General features: G+C 42.9%; 4 gene segments (V, D, J or C); 2 read left to right on the top strand and 2 right to left on the bottom strand.

Moving 5' to 3' along the window:
* Positions 1 to 2: 2 nt before the first annotated feature.
* On the bottom strand, positions 3 to 6,878 carry LOC124072211. The segment is given in 4 exon segments: positions 3 to 614; positions 1,468 to 1,584; positions 5,408 to 5,440; positions 6,866 to 6,878. Coding segments are annotated over 4 exon segments (483 nt in total).
* Positions 6,879 to 7,599: 721 nt separating this feature from the next.
* LOC124071465 lies at positions 7,600 to 8,397 on the top strand. The segment is given in 2 exon segments: positions 7,600 to 7,950; positions 8,087 to 8,397. Coding segments are annotated over 2 exon segments (456 nt in total).
* A 295-nt stretch (positions 8,398 to 8,692) lies between these two features.
* Positions 8,693 to 10,102, bottom strand: LOC124071478 (the record flags this gene model as incomplete). The annotated part of the segment is given in 2 exon segments: positions 8,693 to 9,296; positions 9,982 to 10,102. Coding segments are annotated over 2 exon segments (441 nt in total), but the record flags the coding sequence as incomplete, so codon positions are not given.
* A 2,975-nt stretch (positions 10,103 to 13,077) lies between these two features.
* On the top strand, positions 13,078 to 14,104 carry LOC124071469. The segment is given in 2 exon segments: positions 13,078 to 13,467; positions 13,612 to 14,104. Coding segments are annotated over 2 exon segments (456 nt in total).
* The last annotated feature ends 1,747 nt before the right edge of the window (positions 14,105 to 15,851 follow it).

The raw sequence follows: 15,851 nt of genomic DNA on the forward strand, positions 1-15,851 counted from the left end.
ACTCATTATAATCCACAGTTTTATTTAATGATGGTTTCATGTTTATGCCACATTTCTGATGAATGAATCGTTTCTCCTGAAGCGACTCTGATAATATTCAGTCGAATCTGAAGTGTAAAGAACATAAAGCAGAACATGCAGAAGATGAGTATTAGAAAGCAACATGCACACTAACACGCTGAGCAGAGAGCTGAGAAACTTGCAGAAATATGTGAACACAGGAGATCTGCAGCTTGATGGAGATCTCTGTGAAAGAAGCAGCATCATTTCCAGACAGGAAGTGTTGCTGAAGCTCTACTCTGAGCAGCGGCCAGGGTCCAGGCTTTGAGTGACAGGGCTCTGTCCACTCAGACTGGCCTCACAGCTCACTGAGCCCGCCTTCCTCCACTGGTCCGCACTGAGGCTCAGGGTGCTGCTCAGGCTGTAGCGGCCGTCCGTCCCCAGGACCTCCGGGCTGTGTGACACCCCTGAGGAGCTGCTGCCGCCCCCCACCTTCCAGCCCAGCGTCCAGGCTGAGGAGCCCCCGCTGGACAGACACACCACTGTGGCACTGCCCTGCTGCAGCTCCCGTGTGGAGGGGGGGAGGACGGTCAGGGTGGGCCGCACCACGCCCGCTGGAGGAGAGGGAGGGGGGAGACAGGGGAGAACAGACAAAGTGATGAGAGTCAAGGCTCGCTAATAAAGAAAAACCACATCCTGATAATTTGTTGGATTTCATCAAATCAAACAGAAAAACTTGTGCTGCTGCTGCGCTCATAAATCACTCAGTATGAGACCACAAGACACACGATTCACGTGTAGATGCAACTGAAAAGGTTCACTGATGACATGTTCATGTGTGTGTCACAATGTGTGACAGTGAATAACTCATCCCTGTGATGATTTTCTTCAGTTGAACCTGACAGAGCTCAAACACTCGTGTGAATGCAGTTAAAACCTTTGTCATCTGTCTCTTTCACTTCCTGTTCACTGCGTGGAGAACGAATGAACCGTGAACACAAAGATAAGCTGCAGCTTCTGATAAAATCATGTTTTTGTCTAACAGGAGTCACAATTTTAATTCAAAAACTTTTTGATCGTTGAAAGTAAATACAATTCTAAAATAAAATTAATTTCCAGACAGTGATGTAATGTTTTGTGCATTACAGGTTTTACTTTACCAAAATATTTTTCAAATTTGATCAATTTTAACCAGAGGATCATTTGAAGTTATTATAACAATAGAAAATCAGAAAATACATTCATTTTTTCTCTTTCTTATTGTTTAATTATATGCAATATCGACTCAAAATTTCGTTTTGATCTCGTTAACGTTTGCTCTGTGATTGTGAGATCAGCCTCACTTAATACAAAAATAAAACACATGACAAACATCGAACCACAAAAACGTGATCAGAGTCTAATTCAATTTGTGATCCAATTTCAATTTGCTGTTTGTTGTATGAAATAAAAATCTCTGGTACTTACACTCAACGACGAGTTTGGTTCCTCCACCGAAAGTCCACCACAGTGATACAAACTCATTAAGTGGCCGTACAAAAACCTCCTGCACTGTGAACAAGCATCTGTCCACTGAAAAACTCTCTGCTTTTCATAATAACACAGAAAAATATACATTTTATAGATTTTACATAATATTTTCAATTATATAGATTCAAATTATGATACTGATGAAAATGATTTGTTTGATTTTTCTTTACTTTTTGTGCCTGGCAAAAACACAATTACAATCTCTTTGTAACAAAGTAATTTTTTCTGTGTTAATTCAGTGTATACATGATGAAACTAATATTTAATTTTATAATGTTGATTTCCAAACAGCATATTGAGCAGAATTGAAATGTATCATTTATCTGCAGTAAACTCTGTGAGCAAACTGAAGGCACACAAACAGACACATCATACCAACCACAGTGGACACAAACTGATCCTGAAATCCTCAACTGCAGAAAAGAAATATAGATAGAATAAATAAATATAGAAATATTTTCTTCTGCTCCATTAAGGTCACAGATCCAAGCAGTATTTCTCCTGATTTTGTGTCCCACGTTGCCTTCAGTGTGCTGACAGCAGACAAATCATTTCCATAGAGAGGAGGCTTTGCATGGTCAGCTGATCCTCCAGTGAACTGAGAAGGTTTATAGTCCTGTGAGTTCAACACTGCAGGACTCAGATCTGTCAGTCAACACAGCAGAAAGCACAACCACCATGACTCTCATCACCATCCTCATGTGGACGCTGGCCTGCTGCTGTTTTACAGGTTCATTCACTCTGCAACATTTCAAACATCATGTGCTGCCTTTGCTCTCATTTGTGTCTGATGATAAATGAATGATTTGTTTTTGTCTGCAGGTTGCAGCGGTCAGGTGACTGTGACTCAGCCGGCAGCAGTGACATCTACTCCAGGATCCACAGTCACTCTCACCTGTAAAACAAGCCAGGCTGTTTACAGATGGTCTGATGGTGATGAGGGTATGCACTGGTACCAACAGAAACCTGGACAGCCTCCAAAGCTCTTAATAAGATATGCCAAAAAGCTTGAATCAGGAACACCAGCTCGGTTCAGTGGCAGTGGAAGCAGGTCTGACTTCAGTTTGAGCATCAGTGGAGTTCAGAGTGAAGATGCAGCAGTTTATTACTGTAAGAGTTTCCATGAAATAAACAGTGCGTATGTGTTCACACAGTGATTTGTAGTCGTACAAAAACCTCCCTCAGTCAGACTGCAGAGACTCTGAGCTGTTACAGCAGGAACCGACTGCAGCTGCTGAAGAGGAAGAGACTCTGACACAGACCACTGAACACAGAGCTGACAGGAACCTCACCAAGCAGAAACTACACACTCACATTAATATGCCGACATTTTTTTACATGTTTTTATCCTGTTTTCCATTAAATCACTTTCGGTATCAGTCATTGGTAAAGTAAATAAACATATATCCTTACCATCTGAGATACACATAATGATGAACATGTTGGTTCTCACTTGAAAACAAGGAGCCAATTAGCTTAGCTTATCATAAAGACTGTGAACAGAGGGAAACAGCTTGGCTCTGTCCAAAGGTAACAAAATGTGCCAATCAGAACCAGTTTGCTCAGTTTAAATTGAACTGCACATTTCAGTCCTGTCTTTTCTGTTGCCTCTGTTCAAACGTTTGAATCTGCCCTGTCCCACAGAGCGGGAGGGTTAAAAACTTTGTTCCTGACAATTAACGACAGGAACACTGAGATGACGGTGAGCTTCCTCTCAGTGTGACAGCAGCGGAGGTGAGGATGACTTTGCAGAGAGTTACCTCCGTAAAGCAGCAGGTCCTGATGGGGTCCTGGGCTGGGTCCTGAGGGACTGTGCACACCAGCTATCAGAGGTCATGAAGGACATATTATTAACTCACTGTCCCAGGCCATTACTCCAACCTGCCTCAAGACGTCCACTATCGTCTCTGTGCCAGAGTCCCAGGATGTGTCCTGTCTCAGTGACTGCCGCCCAGTTGCATCCACCCCAATTAGGATGAAGTGCTTTGGGAGGCTTGTAATAACACACAAGTCCATTGACACAACAGCTGACCTCACCAGTATGCCGACAGGTGGATCTGCTCCACAGCTGATGCCATCTCTACTGTGATCCATCAGACCCTCACACAAATGGAAAATAAGGATGATGTGAGGTTGCATTTTTTGTGTTTTTGTTCTGCTTTCAACACAATCATCCCACAAGCACTTTTTATTTATTTTGAAAAGTATATTTTTGGTCACTGAGACATGTATACCATATTTCATTTTGTTAATGTTCCCATGGAGGGAATGACCATGAAACATCCATGATCCTTCCCTTGTGGTCTCTGGTTGAATTTAGACTTGATTCTTCCAATTTCAGCTGAAGCAGCTGGACGCATATAACATGATCCTAAAACAATCAGGGGCTGAACATGGAAATAATCATGTCAATATGAAGTTGTTGGGAACCCAGAGTGCCAGCAGAGGGCAGCCTGCATCCCTTGATGAGCATTAAGGCCTTTGGGAAACTCAACAAAGACAGAAGCAGCAGAGAGATGAGGACCAGGAAGTCTGGAGTTTCTACATGTGATGAATCAGTCCACAGGGAGATGTAGCCTGTACTCCACCTCATCTCTGCCTAACAGTTTCACAAAGACAGCTGTGCCCAAATGTGTTTTGCATGACTTTGATGCTTGGCTGCTCCTCAGAGTTTAAGTTCTTATGTCGCAGAGAGTCTGAACTGTTTTCATGCACTCACACTGAAAACTGCATCAGGATGAAGTTGCCAATAACTCTGATAGTCACTTTGGGCTTCCTGAGTCAGGGTGAGAAGATTTTGACAAAATATTTGGAGCAAATTCTGGGTTGTTTTTGGACTTTGGCTTGTAGTAGTTTTGTTGTTGTCTTCTGAATTGCTGTTTCAAATTATTTTTTATTGTCTTCTTAAGATTTTTCTTTTCTCATTTCAGAGTCTTCTGCCAACAGCTTTCTGACTCAGACTGACAAATCCAAGTCTGTTCGTCTTGGAGGGACTGTGACAATCAGCGCCACAGGGAGTTCAAATATTGGCTCTTATCTCAGTTGGTACCTCCAGAAACCTGGACAGGCTCCCAAACTTCTCATATATGATGCAACTGATCTAAACTCAGGAACTCCATCTCGATTCAGTGGCAGTGGATCTGGTTCAAGCTACACTCTGACCATCAGTGGTGTTCAGGCTGAAGATATTGGAGATTACTACTGTCTGGGCTACCATAGGGATGGCACGTTCACACAGTGATTTAGAGCCGTACAAAAACCTCCTTCAGTTTGACTGAAGTGAAAACGGCCTGCTGCAGGTGCACAGAGTTGGTGAAGAGACTGAGTCATCAAGCAGAACCACAATGAATCTAAATCAACCAGAAACAAACTCACAGAATGTTTTTAAAATGCAGCATCAAGTTAATTCTACATCATTAAATCTTTTTATTTCAAGAACAGGACTGTTGTTAAAAATATCCACTGATAGCAAGACAAGTGTTCAAAACTTTTACCACAAATAGTTTTGTATTCAGCAGCATAAAACAATCAGCTGTAAGAGTTTAAAAAGGTCAGATGATGAACAGATGATGAACATATTAGATTTGATATTTCACACAGTATTGTTACACATGGTGACAGAAACCTGAGGTGATGTTGAGGGGACGTGTGATAGAAAGATGAGGTCTGATCAAGTGTGTGTTTCTCATGAATAATATATGACACAATTAATACAAGGACTGATATTTATTATAATCAATAGATTTATTTTAAATGAGCTCAGTTATTGAATGACAGTTATAAAAATGTGAATTGGTATCAGCAGAATATGAGTAAGAATAGTGACAGAAAGCTGCAGAGTCATGAGTTTGCAGACACACAAACAGACACATCATACCAACCACAGTGGACACAAACTGATCCTGAAATCCTCAACTGCACTTCTAATAGAAATATTTTCTTCTGCTCCATTAAGGTCACAGATCCAAGCAGTATTTCTCCTGATTTTGTGTCCCACGTTGCCTTCAGTGTGCTGACAGCAGACAAATCATTTCCATAGAGAGGAGGCTTTGCATGGTCAGCTGATCCTCCAGTGAACTGAGAAGGTTTATAGTCCTGTGAGTTCAACACTGCAGGACTCAGATCTGTCAGTCAACACAGCAGAAAGCACAACCACCATGACTCTCATCACCATCCTCATGTGGACGCTGGCCTGCTGCTGTTTTACAGGTTCATTCACTCTGCAACATTTCAAACATCATGTGCTGCCTTTGCTCTCATTTCTGTCTGATGATAAATGAATGATTTGTTTTTGTCTGCAGGTTGCAGCGGTCAGGTGACTGTGACTCAGCCTGCAGCAGTGACATCAACTCCAGGATCCAGAGTCACTCTCACCTGCAGAACAAGCCAGGCTGTTTACAGAGGGTCTAGTGGTGATGCTTTGCACTGGTACCAACAGAAACCTGGACAGCCTCCAAAGCTCCTAATAAAATATGCGAGCACCCGTGTGTCAGGAACACCAGCTCGGTTCAGTGGCAGTGGAAGCAGGTCTGACTTCAGTTTGAGCATCAGTGGAGTTCAGAGTGAAGATGCAGCAGTTTATTACTGTCAGAGTTTCCATGTAATAAACAGTGCTGATGTGTTCACACAGTGATTTGTAGTCGTACAAAAACCTCCCTCAGTCAGACTGCAGAGACTCTGAGCTGTTACAGCAGGAACCGACTGCAGCTGCTGAAGAGGAAGAGACTCTGACACAGACCACTGAACACAGAGCTGACAGGAACCTCACCAAGCACAAACTACACACTCACATTAATATGCCGACATGTTTTTACATGTTTTTATCCTTTTTTCCATTAAATCACTTTCGGTATCAGTCATTGGTAAAGTAAATAAACATATCCTGTACCATCTGAGATACACATAATGATGAACATGTTGGTTCTCACTTGAAAACAAGGAGCCCATTAGCTTAGCTTATCATAAAGACTGTGAACAGAGGGAAACAGCTTGGCTCTGTCCAAAGGTAACAAAATGTGCCAATCAGAACCAGTTTGCTCAGTTTAAATTGAACTGCAGACATTTCAGTCCTGTCTTTTCTGTTGCCTCTGTTCAAACGTTTCAATCTGCCCCGTCCACAGAGCGGGAGGGTTACAAACTTTGTTCCTGACAATTAACACCAGGAGCACTGAGATGACGGTGAGCTCCCTCTCAGTGTGACAGCAGCGGAGGTGAGGATGACTTTGCAGAGAGTTACCTCCATAAAGCAGCAGGTCCTGATGGGATCCTGGGCTGGGTCCTGAGGGACTGTGCACACCAGCTATCAGAGGTCATGAAGGACATGTTATTAACTCACTGTCCCAGGCCATTACTCCAACCTGTTATGTGGACACCCAGGTACCTGAAACTGGAGACCACTTCCACCGCTGTCCCTCCGATGTACAGGGGAGGAAGGGGGAGATGTCTGCCCCTTCTGAAGTCCACAATCATCTCCTTGGTCTTAGTCACGTTGATGCAGAGGTTGTTCTCACTGCACCAACCCTCCAGGCGTTCCACCTCCTGCCTCTAGTCGGCCTCGTCGTTGACGATGCGTCCAACCACAGCTGTATCATCCGCAAACTTCACGATGAGGCAGCTCGGATGTTGTGCTGAGCAGTCGTGTGTTAGTGTGTTAGTAGGGTGAACAGGAGGGGGCTCAGCACACAGCCCTGGGGAGAGCCGGTGCTGATGGGTGATGGGGGAGGAGGAGATATCATGAATCTTCTCTGTTTGTGGCCTGTCCGTCAGGAAGTCCAGTACCCAATTGCAGAGGGTGGAGCTCAGACCGAGAGCACTGAGGTTGTGGATCAGTGTCTGTGGAATGATTGTATTAAAGAAATGGAAGAAAGATGGTACATGTGTAAATCTGTCTTGAGCAGACTGTCCTGACAGATTGAGAGACCATGCAAAATAGAGACTACTGAGGAAGACCACCAAGACACCTATGACGACTCTGAAGGAGTTACTAGCTTCAGCAGCTGAGACAGCCCGGCTTCTTCACTGGTCAAAGCTTTATGGGACATTTCAAAGAGAAACCAACAGTTGAAGAAAGCACCAGCAGAGGGCAGCTGGTGTGTGTTAATGAGCACAAAGGCCTTTGGGAAACTCAGCAAAGACAGAAGCAGCAGAGAGATGAGGACCAGGAAGTCTGGAGTTTCTACATGTGATGAATCAGTCCACAGGGAGATGTAGCCTGTACTCCACCTCATCTCTGCCTAACAGTTTCACAAAGACAGCTGTGCCCAAATGTGTTTTGCATGACTTTGATGCTTGGCTGCTCCTCAGAGTTTAAGTTCTTATGTCGCAGAGAGTCTGAACTGTTTTCATGCACTCACACTGAAAACTGCATCAGGATGAAGTTGCCAATAACTCTGATAGTCACTTTGGGCTTCCTGAGTCAGGGTGAGAAGATTTTGACAAAATATTTGGAGCAAATTCTGGGTTGTTTTTGTACATTGGCTTGAAATTGTTTTATTGCTGTCTTATAAACTGCTGTTTCAAATTATTTTATGAAAGATTTTTCTTTTTAACATTTCAGAGTCTTCTGCCAACAACTTTCTGACTCAGGCTGACAAATCCAAGTCTGTTAGTCCTGGAGGGACTGTGACAATCAGCGCCACAGGGAGTTCAAACATTGGCTCATACCTCAGTTGGTACCTCCAGAAACCTGGACAGGCTCCCAAACTTCTCATATATGGTGCAACTTATCGATACTCAGGAACTCCATCTCGATTCAGTGGCAGAAAATCTGGTTCAAGCTACACTCTGACCATCAGTGGTGTTCAGGCTGAAGATATTGGAGATTACTACTGTCTGGGCGACCATGGCAACTGGGTGTTCACACAGTGATTTAGAGCCGTACAAAAACCTCCTTCAGTTTGACTGAAGTGCAAACGGCCTGCTGCAGGTGCACAGAGTTGGTGTAACGAGGACAACTGATCCAGTCAACACAAGTGACATCAAGCAGAACCACAATGAATCTCATGAAAACTGACACAAACTCACAGACACTGCTAATGTAATATAATGAACAATCATATACAATTTTAAACTTTTATTCTGCTCATTTAATTCAATCTATTTGTGAGGTGCAGTATCATATCAGGGCTGAGCAAAAAAAATACAAAGACACTGACTCATTATGATCCACAGTTTTATTTAATGATGGTTTCATGTTTATGCCACATTTCTGATGAATGAATCGTTTCTCCTGAAGCGACTCTGATAATATTCAGTCGAATCTGAAGTGTAAAGAACATAAAGCAGAACATGCAGAAGATGAGTATTAGAAAGCAACATGCACACTAACACGCTGAGCAGAGAGCTGAGAAACTTGCAGAAATATGTGAACACAGGAGATCTGCAGCTTGATGGAGATCTCTGTGAAAGAAGCAGCATCATTTCCAGACAGGAAGTGTTGCTGAAGCTCTACTCTGAGCAGCGGCCAGGGTCCAGGCTTTGAGTGACAGGGCTCTGTCCACTCAGACTGGCCTCACAGCTCACTGAGCCCGCCTTCCTCCACTGGTCCGCACTGAGGCTCAGGGTGCTGCTCAGGCTGTAGCGGCCGTCCGTCCCCAGGACCTCCGGGCTGTGTGACACCCCTGAGGAGCTGCTGCCGCCCCCCACCTTCCAGCCCAGCGTCCAGGCTGAGGAGCCCCCGCTGGACAGACACACCACTGTGGCACTGCCCTGCTGCAGCTCCCGTGTGGAGGGGGGGAGGACGGTCAGGGTGGGCCGCACCACGCCCGCTGGAGGAGAGGGGAGGGGGGAGAGAGGGGAGAACAGAGGGGAGAGTCAAGGCTCGCTAATAAAGAAAAACCACATCCTGATAATTTATTCGATTTCATTACATCAAACAGAAAAACTTGTGCTGCTGCTGCACTCATAAATCACTCAGTATGAGACCACAAGACACACGATTCAAGTGTAGATGCAACTGAAAAGGTTCACTGATGACATGTTCATGTGTGTGTCACAATGTGTGACAGTGAATAACTCATCCCTGTGATGATTTTCTTCAGTTGAACCTGACAGCTCAAACACTCGTGTGAATGCAGTTAAAACCTTTGTCATCTGTCTCTTTCACTTCCTGTTCACTGCGTGGAGAACGAATGAACCGTGAACACAAAGATAATAATTTTTTAATTTAATTTTTAACCAGAGGATCATTTGAAGTTATTATAATGATACAAAATCAGAAAATACATTCATTTTTTCTCTTTCTTATTGTTTAATTATATGCAATATTGACTCAAAATTTCGTTTTGGTTTCGTTAACGTTTGCTCTGTGATTGTGAGATCAGCCTCACTTAATACAAAAATAAAACACATGACAAACATCGAACCACAAAAACGTGATCAGAGTCTAATTCAATTTCTGATCCAATTTCAATTTGCTGGTTGTTGTATGAAATAAAAATCTCTGGTACTTACACTCAACGACGAGTTTGGTTCCTCCACCGAAAGTCAACCACAGTGATACAAACTCATTAAGTGGCCGTACAAAAACCTCCTGCACTGTGAACAAGCATCTGTCCACTGAAAAACTCTCTGCTTTTCATAATAACACAGAAAAATATACACTTTATAGATTGTACATGATATTTTCAATTATTTGGATTCAAATTATGACACAGAAGAAAATTATTTGTTTGATTTTTCTTTACTTTTATGCCTGGCAAAGACACAGTTACAATCTCTTTGTAACAAAGAAATATTTTCAATTTTAAATCAATTTATACATGATGAAGCTAAGATTTTACTTTATAATATTGATTTTCAAACAGCATATTGAGCAGAATTGAAATTTATCATTTATCTGCAGTAAACTCTGTGAGCAAACTGAAGGCACACAAACAGACACATCATACCAACCACAGTGGACACAAACTGATCCTGAAATCCTCAACTGCACTTCTAATAGAAATATTTTCTTCTGCTCCATTTAGGTCACAGATCCAAGCAGTATTTCTCCTGATTTTGTGTCCCACGTTGCCTTCAGTGTGCTGACAGCAGACAAATCATTTCCATAGAGAGGAGGCTTTGCATGGTCAGCTGATCCTCCAGTGAACTGAGAAGGTTTATAGTCCTGTGAGTTCAACACTGCAGGACTCAGATCTGTCAGTCAACACAGCAGAAAGCACAACCACCATGACTCTCATCACCATCCTCATGTGGACGCTGGCCTGCTGCTGTTTTACAGGTTCATTCACTCTGCAACATTTCAAACATCATGTGCTGCCTTTGCTCTCATTTGTGTCTGATGATAAATGAATGATTTGTTTTTGTCTGCAGGTTGCAGCGGTCAGGTGACTGTGACTCAGCCTGCAGCAGTGACATTTACTCCAGGATCCACAGTCACTCTCACCTGCAAAACAAGCCAGGATGTTTACAGAGATGATGATAATGATGATGCTTTGTTCTGGTACCAACAGAAACCTGGACAGCCTCCAAAGCTCCTAATAAAATATGCACACACCCGTCAATCAGGGACACCAGCTCGGTTCAGTGGCAGTGGAAGCAGCTCTGACTTCAGTTTGAGCATCAGTGGAGTTCAGAGTGAAGATGCAGCAGTTTATTACTGTCAGAGTATCCATGAAATAAACAGTGCTGCAGTGTTCACACAGTGATTTGTAGTCGTACAAAAACCTCCCTCAGTCAGACTGCAGAGACTCTGAGCTGTTACAGCAGGAACCGACTGCAGCTGCTGAAGAGGAAGAGACTCTGACACAGACCACTGAACACAGAGCTGACAGGAACCTCACCAAGCACAAACTACACACTCACATTAACATACTGACATGTTTTACATGTTTTTCATCTGTTATTGTTTAGCCAGCATCCATTCTGATTAATTTTCCACAAGCAGTATCAAAAAAAACGTGATCGAATATAAACGTAATTCCTGGTGTAACACAGACACACTTACAAAATCTTTTTAACATGAACTTTGATGTTCATGCTCATCAATAACACTAAATATGAAGCTCCAACAAGTCACCAGTTAGCTTAGCATAATCACTGAATGCAGTGTAACAGCACAGCTCTGCTCAAAGGTCACAACTTGTGATGAAGAAAATGGCTGCATTCCAGTTCACACACACACATCCTGTTTAGGATGCCAGGAAGAGATTTAGTACACTGGCCCTCAAACGCAGCAGGACGTCTGACTGCATCTGGTCGCATTTTGCTTGTCTGGCTTTTATGACCCACAATCTTCTGTGCAGAGACGACACATTACAACAACAGAGAGTGTTAAGAATTTAGCAATGCTCAGGATCCACAAGCAGAAAACCCATGACAAGGAGTCAAAGTTTAAAAAACTGAAGAATCTTTGTTCTCAAATCAAGAATAAGAGTCACAGAACCAAATCAAGTTTAAGTCTCTTCAATGAAATCCAACCAAGAAGTGATGCAAGTCCAGGAAGGGAAGCCATGTGGCAGACAAGCGCCTGCAGGCACTGACTGAGGATGAGATCCAGGAGAGGCCAGTTCACAGGTGAGACCAGAGAACTCAGGGAGGGAATCCAAGAAGCTGGGCAGCACTGAAGAAATCTTGGGGACACATGGCTGGGCAGGACAGGCATTGGGAATGCAGTGGAACTGGAACACAAGTGATACAATTTAATAGACAAAGATTACAAAAGCATCAAAGACAGAAAGGGACCTGAAGCATCTACCATTAACGAGGTAGTGCGATACAGCAGAGGTGGACTGGTCGAACCAGTCGTTTGATACAGCAGTCTTGGGATGGAGTTGATTGCAGTGAATGAGCTGCAGCTGTGCAAGTGAATTGGCAGGAGGAAGTTAAGGTCAGGTCCACCCAGCTGGGATAGAAGACACACACACAAACAGAAACACACAGAGAGAATGAACACGGACAAAGACAAAGGGAAAGACAAAGGGAAAGGGGAGGAAGACAGGAGAACACTAAGTGAACTAGAAATCCCAAAACATAATCTGAACAGAGAGAGCAGACAGATGACAGCTTGACACCAAGGAGACAGCAAGTTTTTACCATCTCATACTGCTGGTGCAGCTTGTAATGAGTCATCTCTTGTTATGGGGAGTTTTTGTCTTGACATTTTAATTTCATCACAGGATCCTTATTAGCGGATTGCTGAGTTTTGATGAAACTGTAGATGGAATCCTGTTGGCAGTGTTTTCTGAGCACTTCAGGGACTTTAGTTGGCCATTAGGGCTGTCAAGTTCAAAAAGTTCAGAGAGTTCAAAGATCATTTCTGCACATGAATATCAATAGATGGATAACACGAAATTTCATTTTGAGAGGGCCTACAAGATATTCATATGCTCTGTGGGATATAACACACAAAGGTATATCAATGCTAATAGACATTTAGGGAGGGTTAGAAGACTGAATTTGTTAAAATAAAAGCCAGACACACTGAGGTGAAGTTACATTCATTGTGTCTGTTTAAACTGGACTTTATTTGTCCAATTTCAGCTGGATGCATTAAGCCTCTGGATGCATACAACATGGTCGTAAAAATAACTGAGGACTGAACACAAAATCAATCCCATGTCAATATGAAGTTGTTGCGAACCCGGAGTGCCAGCAGAGGGCAGCCTGCATCCCTTGATGAGCATTAAGGCCTTTGGGAAACTCAGCAAAGACAGAAGCAGCAGAGAGATGAGGACCAGGAAGTCTGGAGTTTCTACATGTGATGAATCAGTCCACAGGGAGATGTAGCCTGTACTCCACCTCATCTCTGCCTAACAGTTTCACAAAGACAGCTGTGCCCAAATGTGTTTTGCATGACTTTGATGCTTGGCTGCTCCTCAGAGTTTAAGTTCTTATGTCGCAGAGAGTCTGAACTGTTTTCATGCACTCACACTGAAAACTGCATCAGGATGAAGTTTCCAATAACTCTGATAGTCACTTTGGGCTTCCTGAGTCAGGGTGAGAAGATTTTGACAAAATATTTAGAGCAAATTCTGGGTTGTTTTTGGACTTTGGCTTGTAGTAGTTTTGTTGTTGTCTTCTGAATTGCTGTTTCAAATTATTTTTTATTGTCTTCTTAAGATTTTTCTTTGCTCATTTCAGAGTCTTCTGCCAACAACTTTCTGACTCAGGCTGACAAATCCAAGTCTGTTAGTCTTGGAGGGACTGTGACAATCAGTGCCACAGGGAGTTCAAACATTGGTTACGCTCTAAGTTGGTACCTCCAGAAACCTGGACAGGCTCCCAAACTCCTGATATATAGTGCAACAAGTCGATTCTCAGGAACTCCATCTCGATTCAGTGGCAGTAAATCTGGTTCAAGCTACACTCTGACCATCAGTGGTGTTCAGGCTGAAGATATTGGAGATTACTACTGTCTGGGCTACCATTACGATGGCACGTTCACACAGTGATTTCGAGCCGTACAAAAACCTCCTTCAGTTTGACTGAAGTGAAAACGGCCTGCTGCAGGTGCACAGAGTTGGTGAAGAGACTGAGTCATCAAGCAGAACCACAATGAATCTAAATCAACCAGAAACAAACTCACAGAATGTTTTTAAAATGCAGCCTCAAGTTAATTCTAATTCATTAAATCTTTTTATTTCAAGAACAGGACTGTTGTTAAAAATATCCACTGATAGCAACACAAATGTTCAAAACTTTTACCACAAATTGTTTTGTATTCAGCAGCACGAAACAATCAGCTGTAAGAGTTTAAAAAGTTCAGATGATGAACATATTAGATTTGATATTTCACACAGTATTGTTACACATGGTGACAGAAACCTGAGGTGATGTTGAGGGGACGTGTGATAGAAAGATGAGGTCTGATCAAGTGTGTGTTTCTCATGAATAATATATGACACAATTAATACAAGGGCTGATATTTATTATAATCATCATTTTAAATTAGTTCAGTTTTTGTATGACATTTTTAAAATAGTGAAAATTCAGCAGAATATGAGTAAGAATAGTGACAGAAAGCTGCAGACCAAAGCAGAGTCATGAGTTTGCAGACACACAAACAGACACATCATACCAACCACAGTGGACACAAACTGATCCTGAAATCCTCAAATGCACTTCTAATAGAAATATTTTCTTCTGCTCCATGAAGGTCACAGATCCAAGCAGTATTTCTCCTGATTTTGTGTCCCACGTTGCCTTCAGTGTGCTGACAGCAGACAAATCATTTCCATAGAGAGGAGGCTTTGCATGGTCAGCTGATCCTCCAGTGAACTGAGAAGGTTTATAGTCCTGTGAGTTCAACACTGCAGGACTCAGATCTGTCAGTCAACACAGCAGAAAGCACAACCACCATGACTCTCATCACCATCCTCATGTGGACGCTGGCCTGCTGCTGTTTTACAGGTTCATTCACTCTGCAACATTTCAAACATCATGTGCTGCCTTTGCTCTCATTTCTGTCTGATGATAAATGAATGATTTGTTTTTGTCTGCAGGTTGCAGCGGTCAGGTGACTGTGACTCAGCCGGCAGCAGTGACATCAACTCCAGGATCCAGAGTCACTCTCACCTGCAGAACAAGCCAGGCTGTTTACAGAGGGTCTAGTGGTGATGCTTTGTACTGGTACCAACAGAAACCTGGACAGCCTCCAAAGCTCCTAATAAAATTTGCACACACCCTTGAATCAGGAACACCAGCTCGGTTCAGTGGCAGTGGAAGCAGGTCTGACTTCAGTTTGAGCATCAGTGGAGTTCAGAGTGAAGATGCAGCAGTTTATTACTGTCAGAGTTTCCACAGTGGCCCAGTGTTCACACAGTGATTTGTAGTCGTACAAAAACCTCCCTCAGTCAGACTGCAGAGACTCTGAGCTGTTACAGCAGGAACCGACTGCAGCTGCTGAAGAGGAAGAGACTCTGACACAGACCACTGAACACAGAGCTGACAGGAACCTCACCAAGCACAAACTACACACTCACATTAATATACTGACATATATTATATGTTTTTGTTCCTTTTAGCCCAACATCCAATCATATTCATTCACTGCATATTCAATGCACTGAATGTGTCTCAAGTGGTTGTAGTATAAAGACACCTGCGTCTGGAAGGTCCAGTCACTGGTTCATCAGTATTCCTGGCTACAATTACACCATGAAGACAACATAACACGTCGAGTAACCCAGAGAAAAGCTTTTTGAAAAGTATAAGTCAGGGGGTGGACACAAAAATTTCCCACATCACTGAACATCCCTTGGACATCAGTTAAATCCATTATACAAGGATTCAAGGAGCTTTATTGTCATTTCACACATGTAGAACATGAGGTGGAACAAAATTAGTTTCCCCGGTCCCAGTAAAAGCCCAATTTTTTTTTT

Source organism: Scatophagus argus, chromosome 15 (assembly GCF_020382885.2).
Source record: "Scatophagus argus isolate fScaArg1 chromosome 15, fScaArg1.pri, whole genome shotgun sequence".
Taxonomy (NCBI): Eukaryota; Metazoa; Chordata; class Actinopteri; family Scatophagidae; genus Scatophagus; species Scatophagus argus.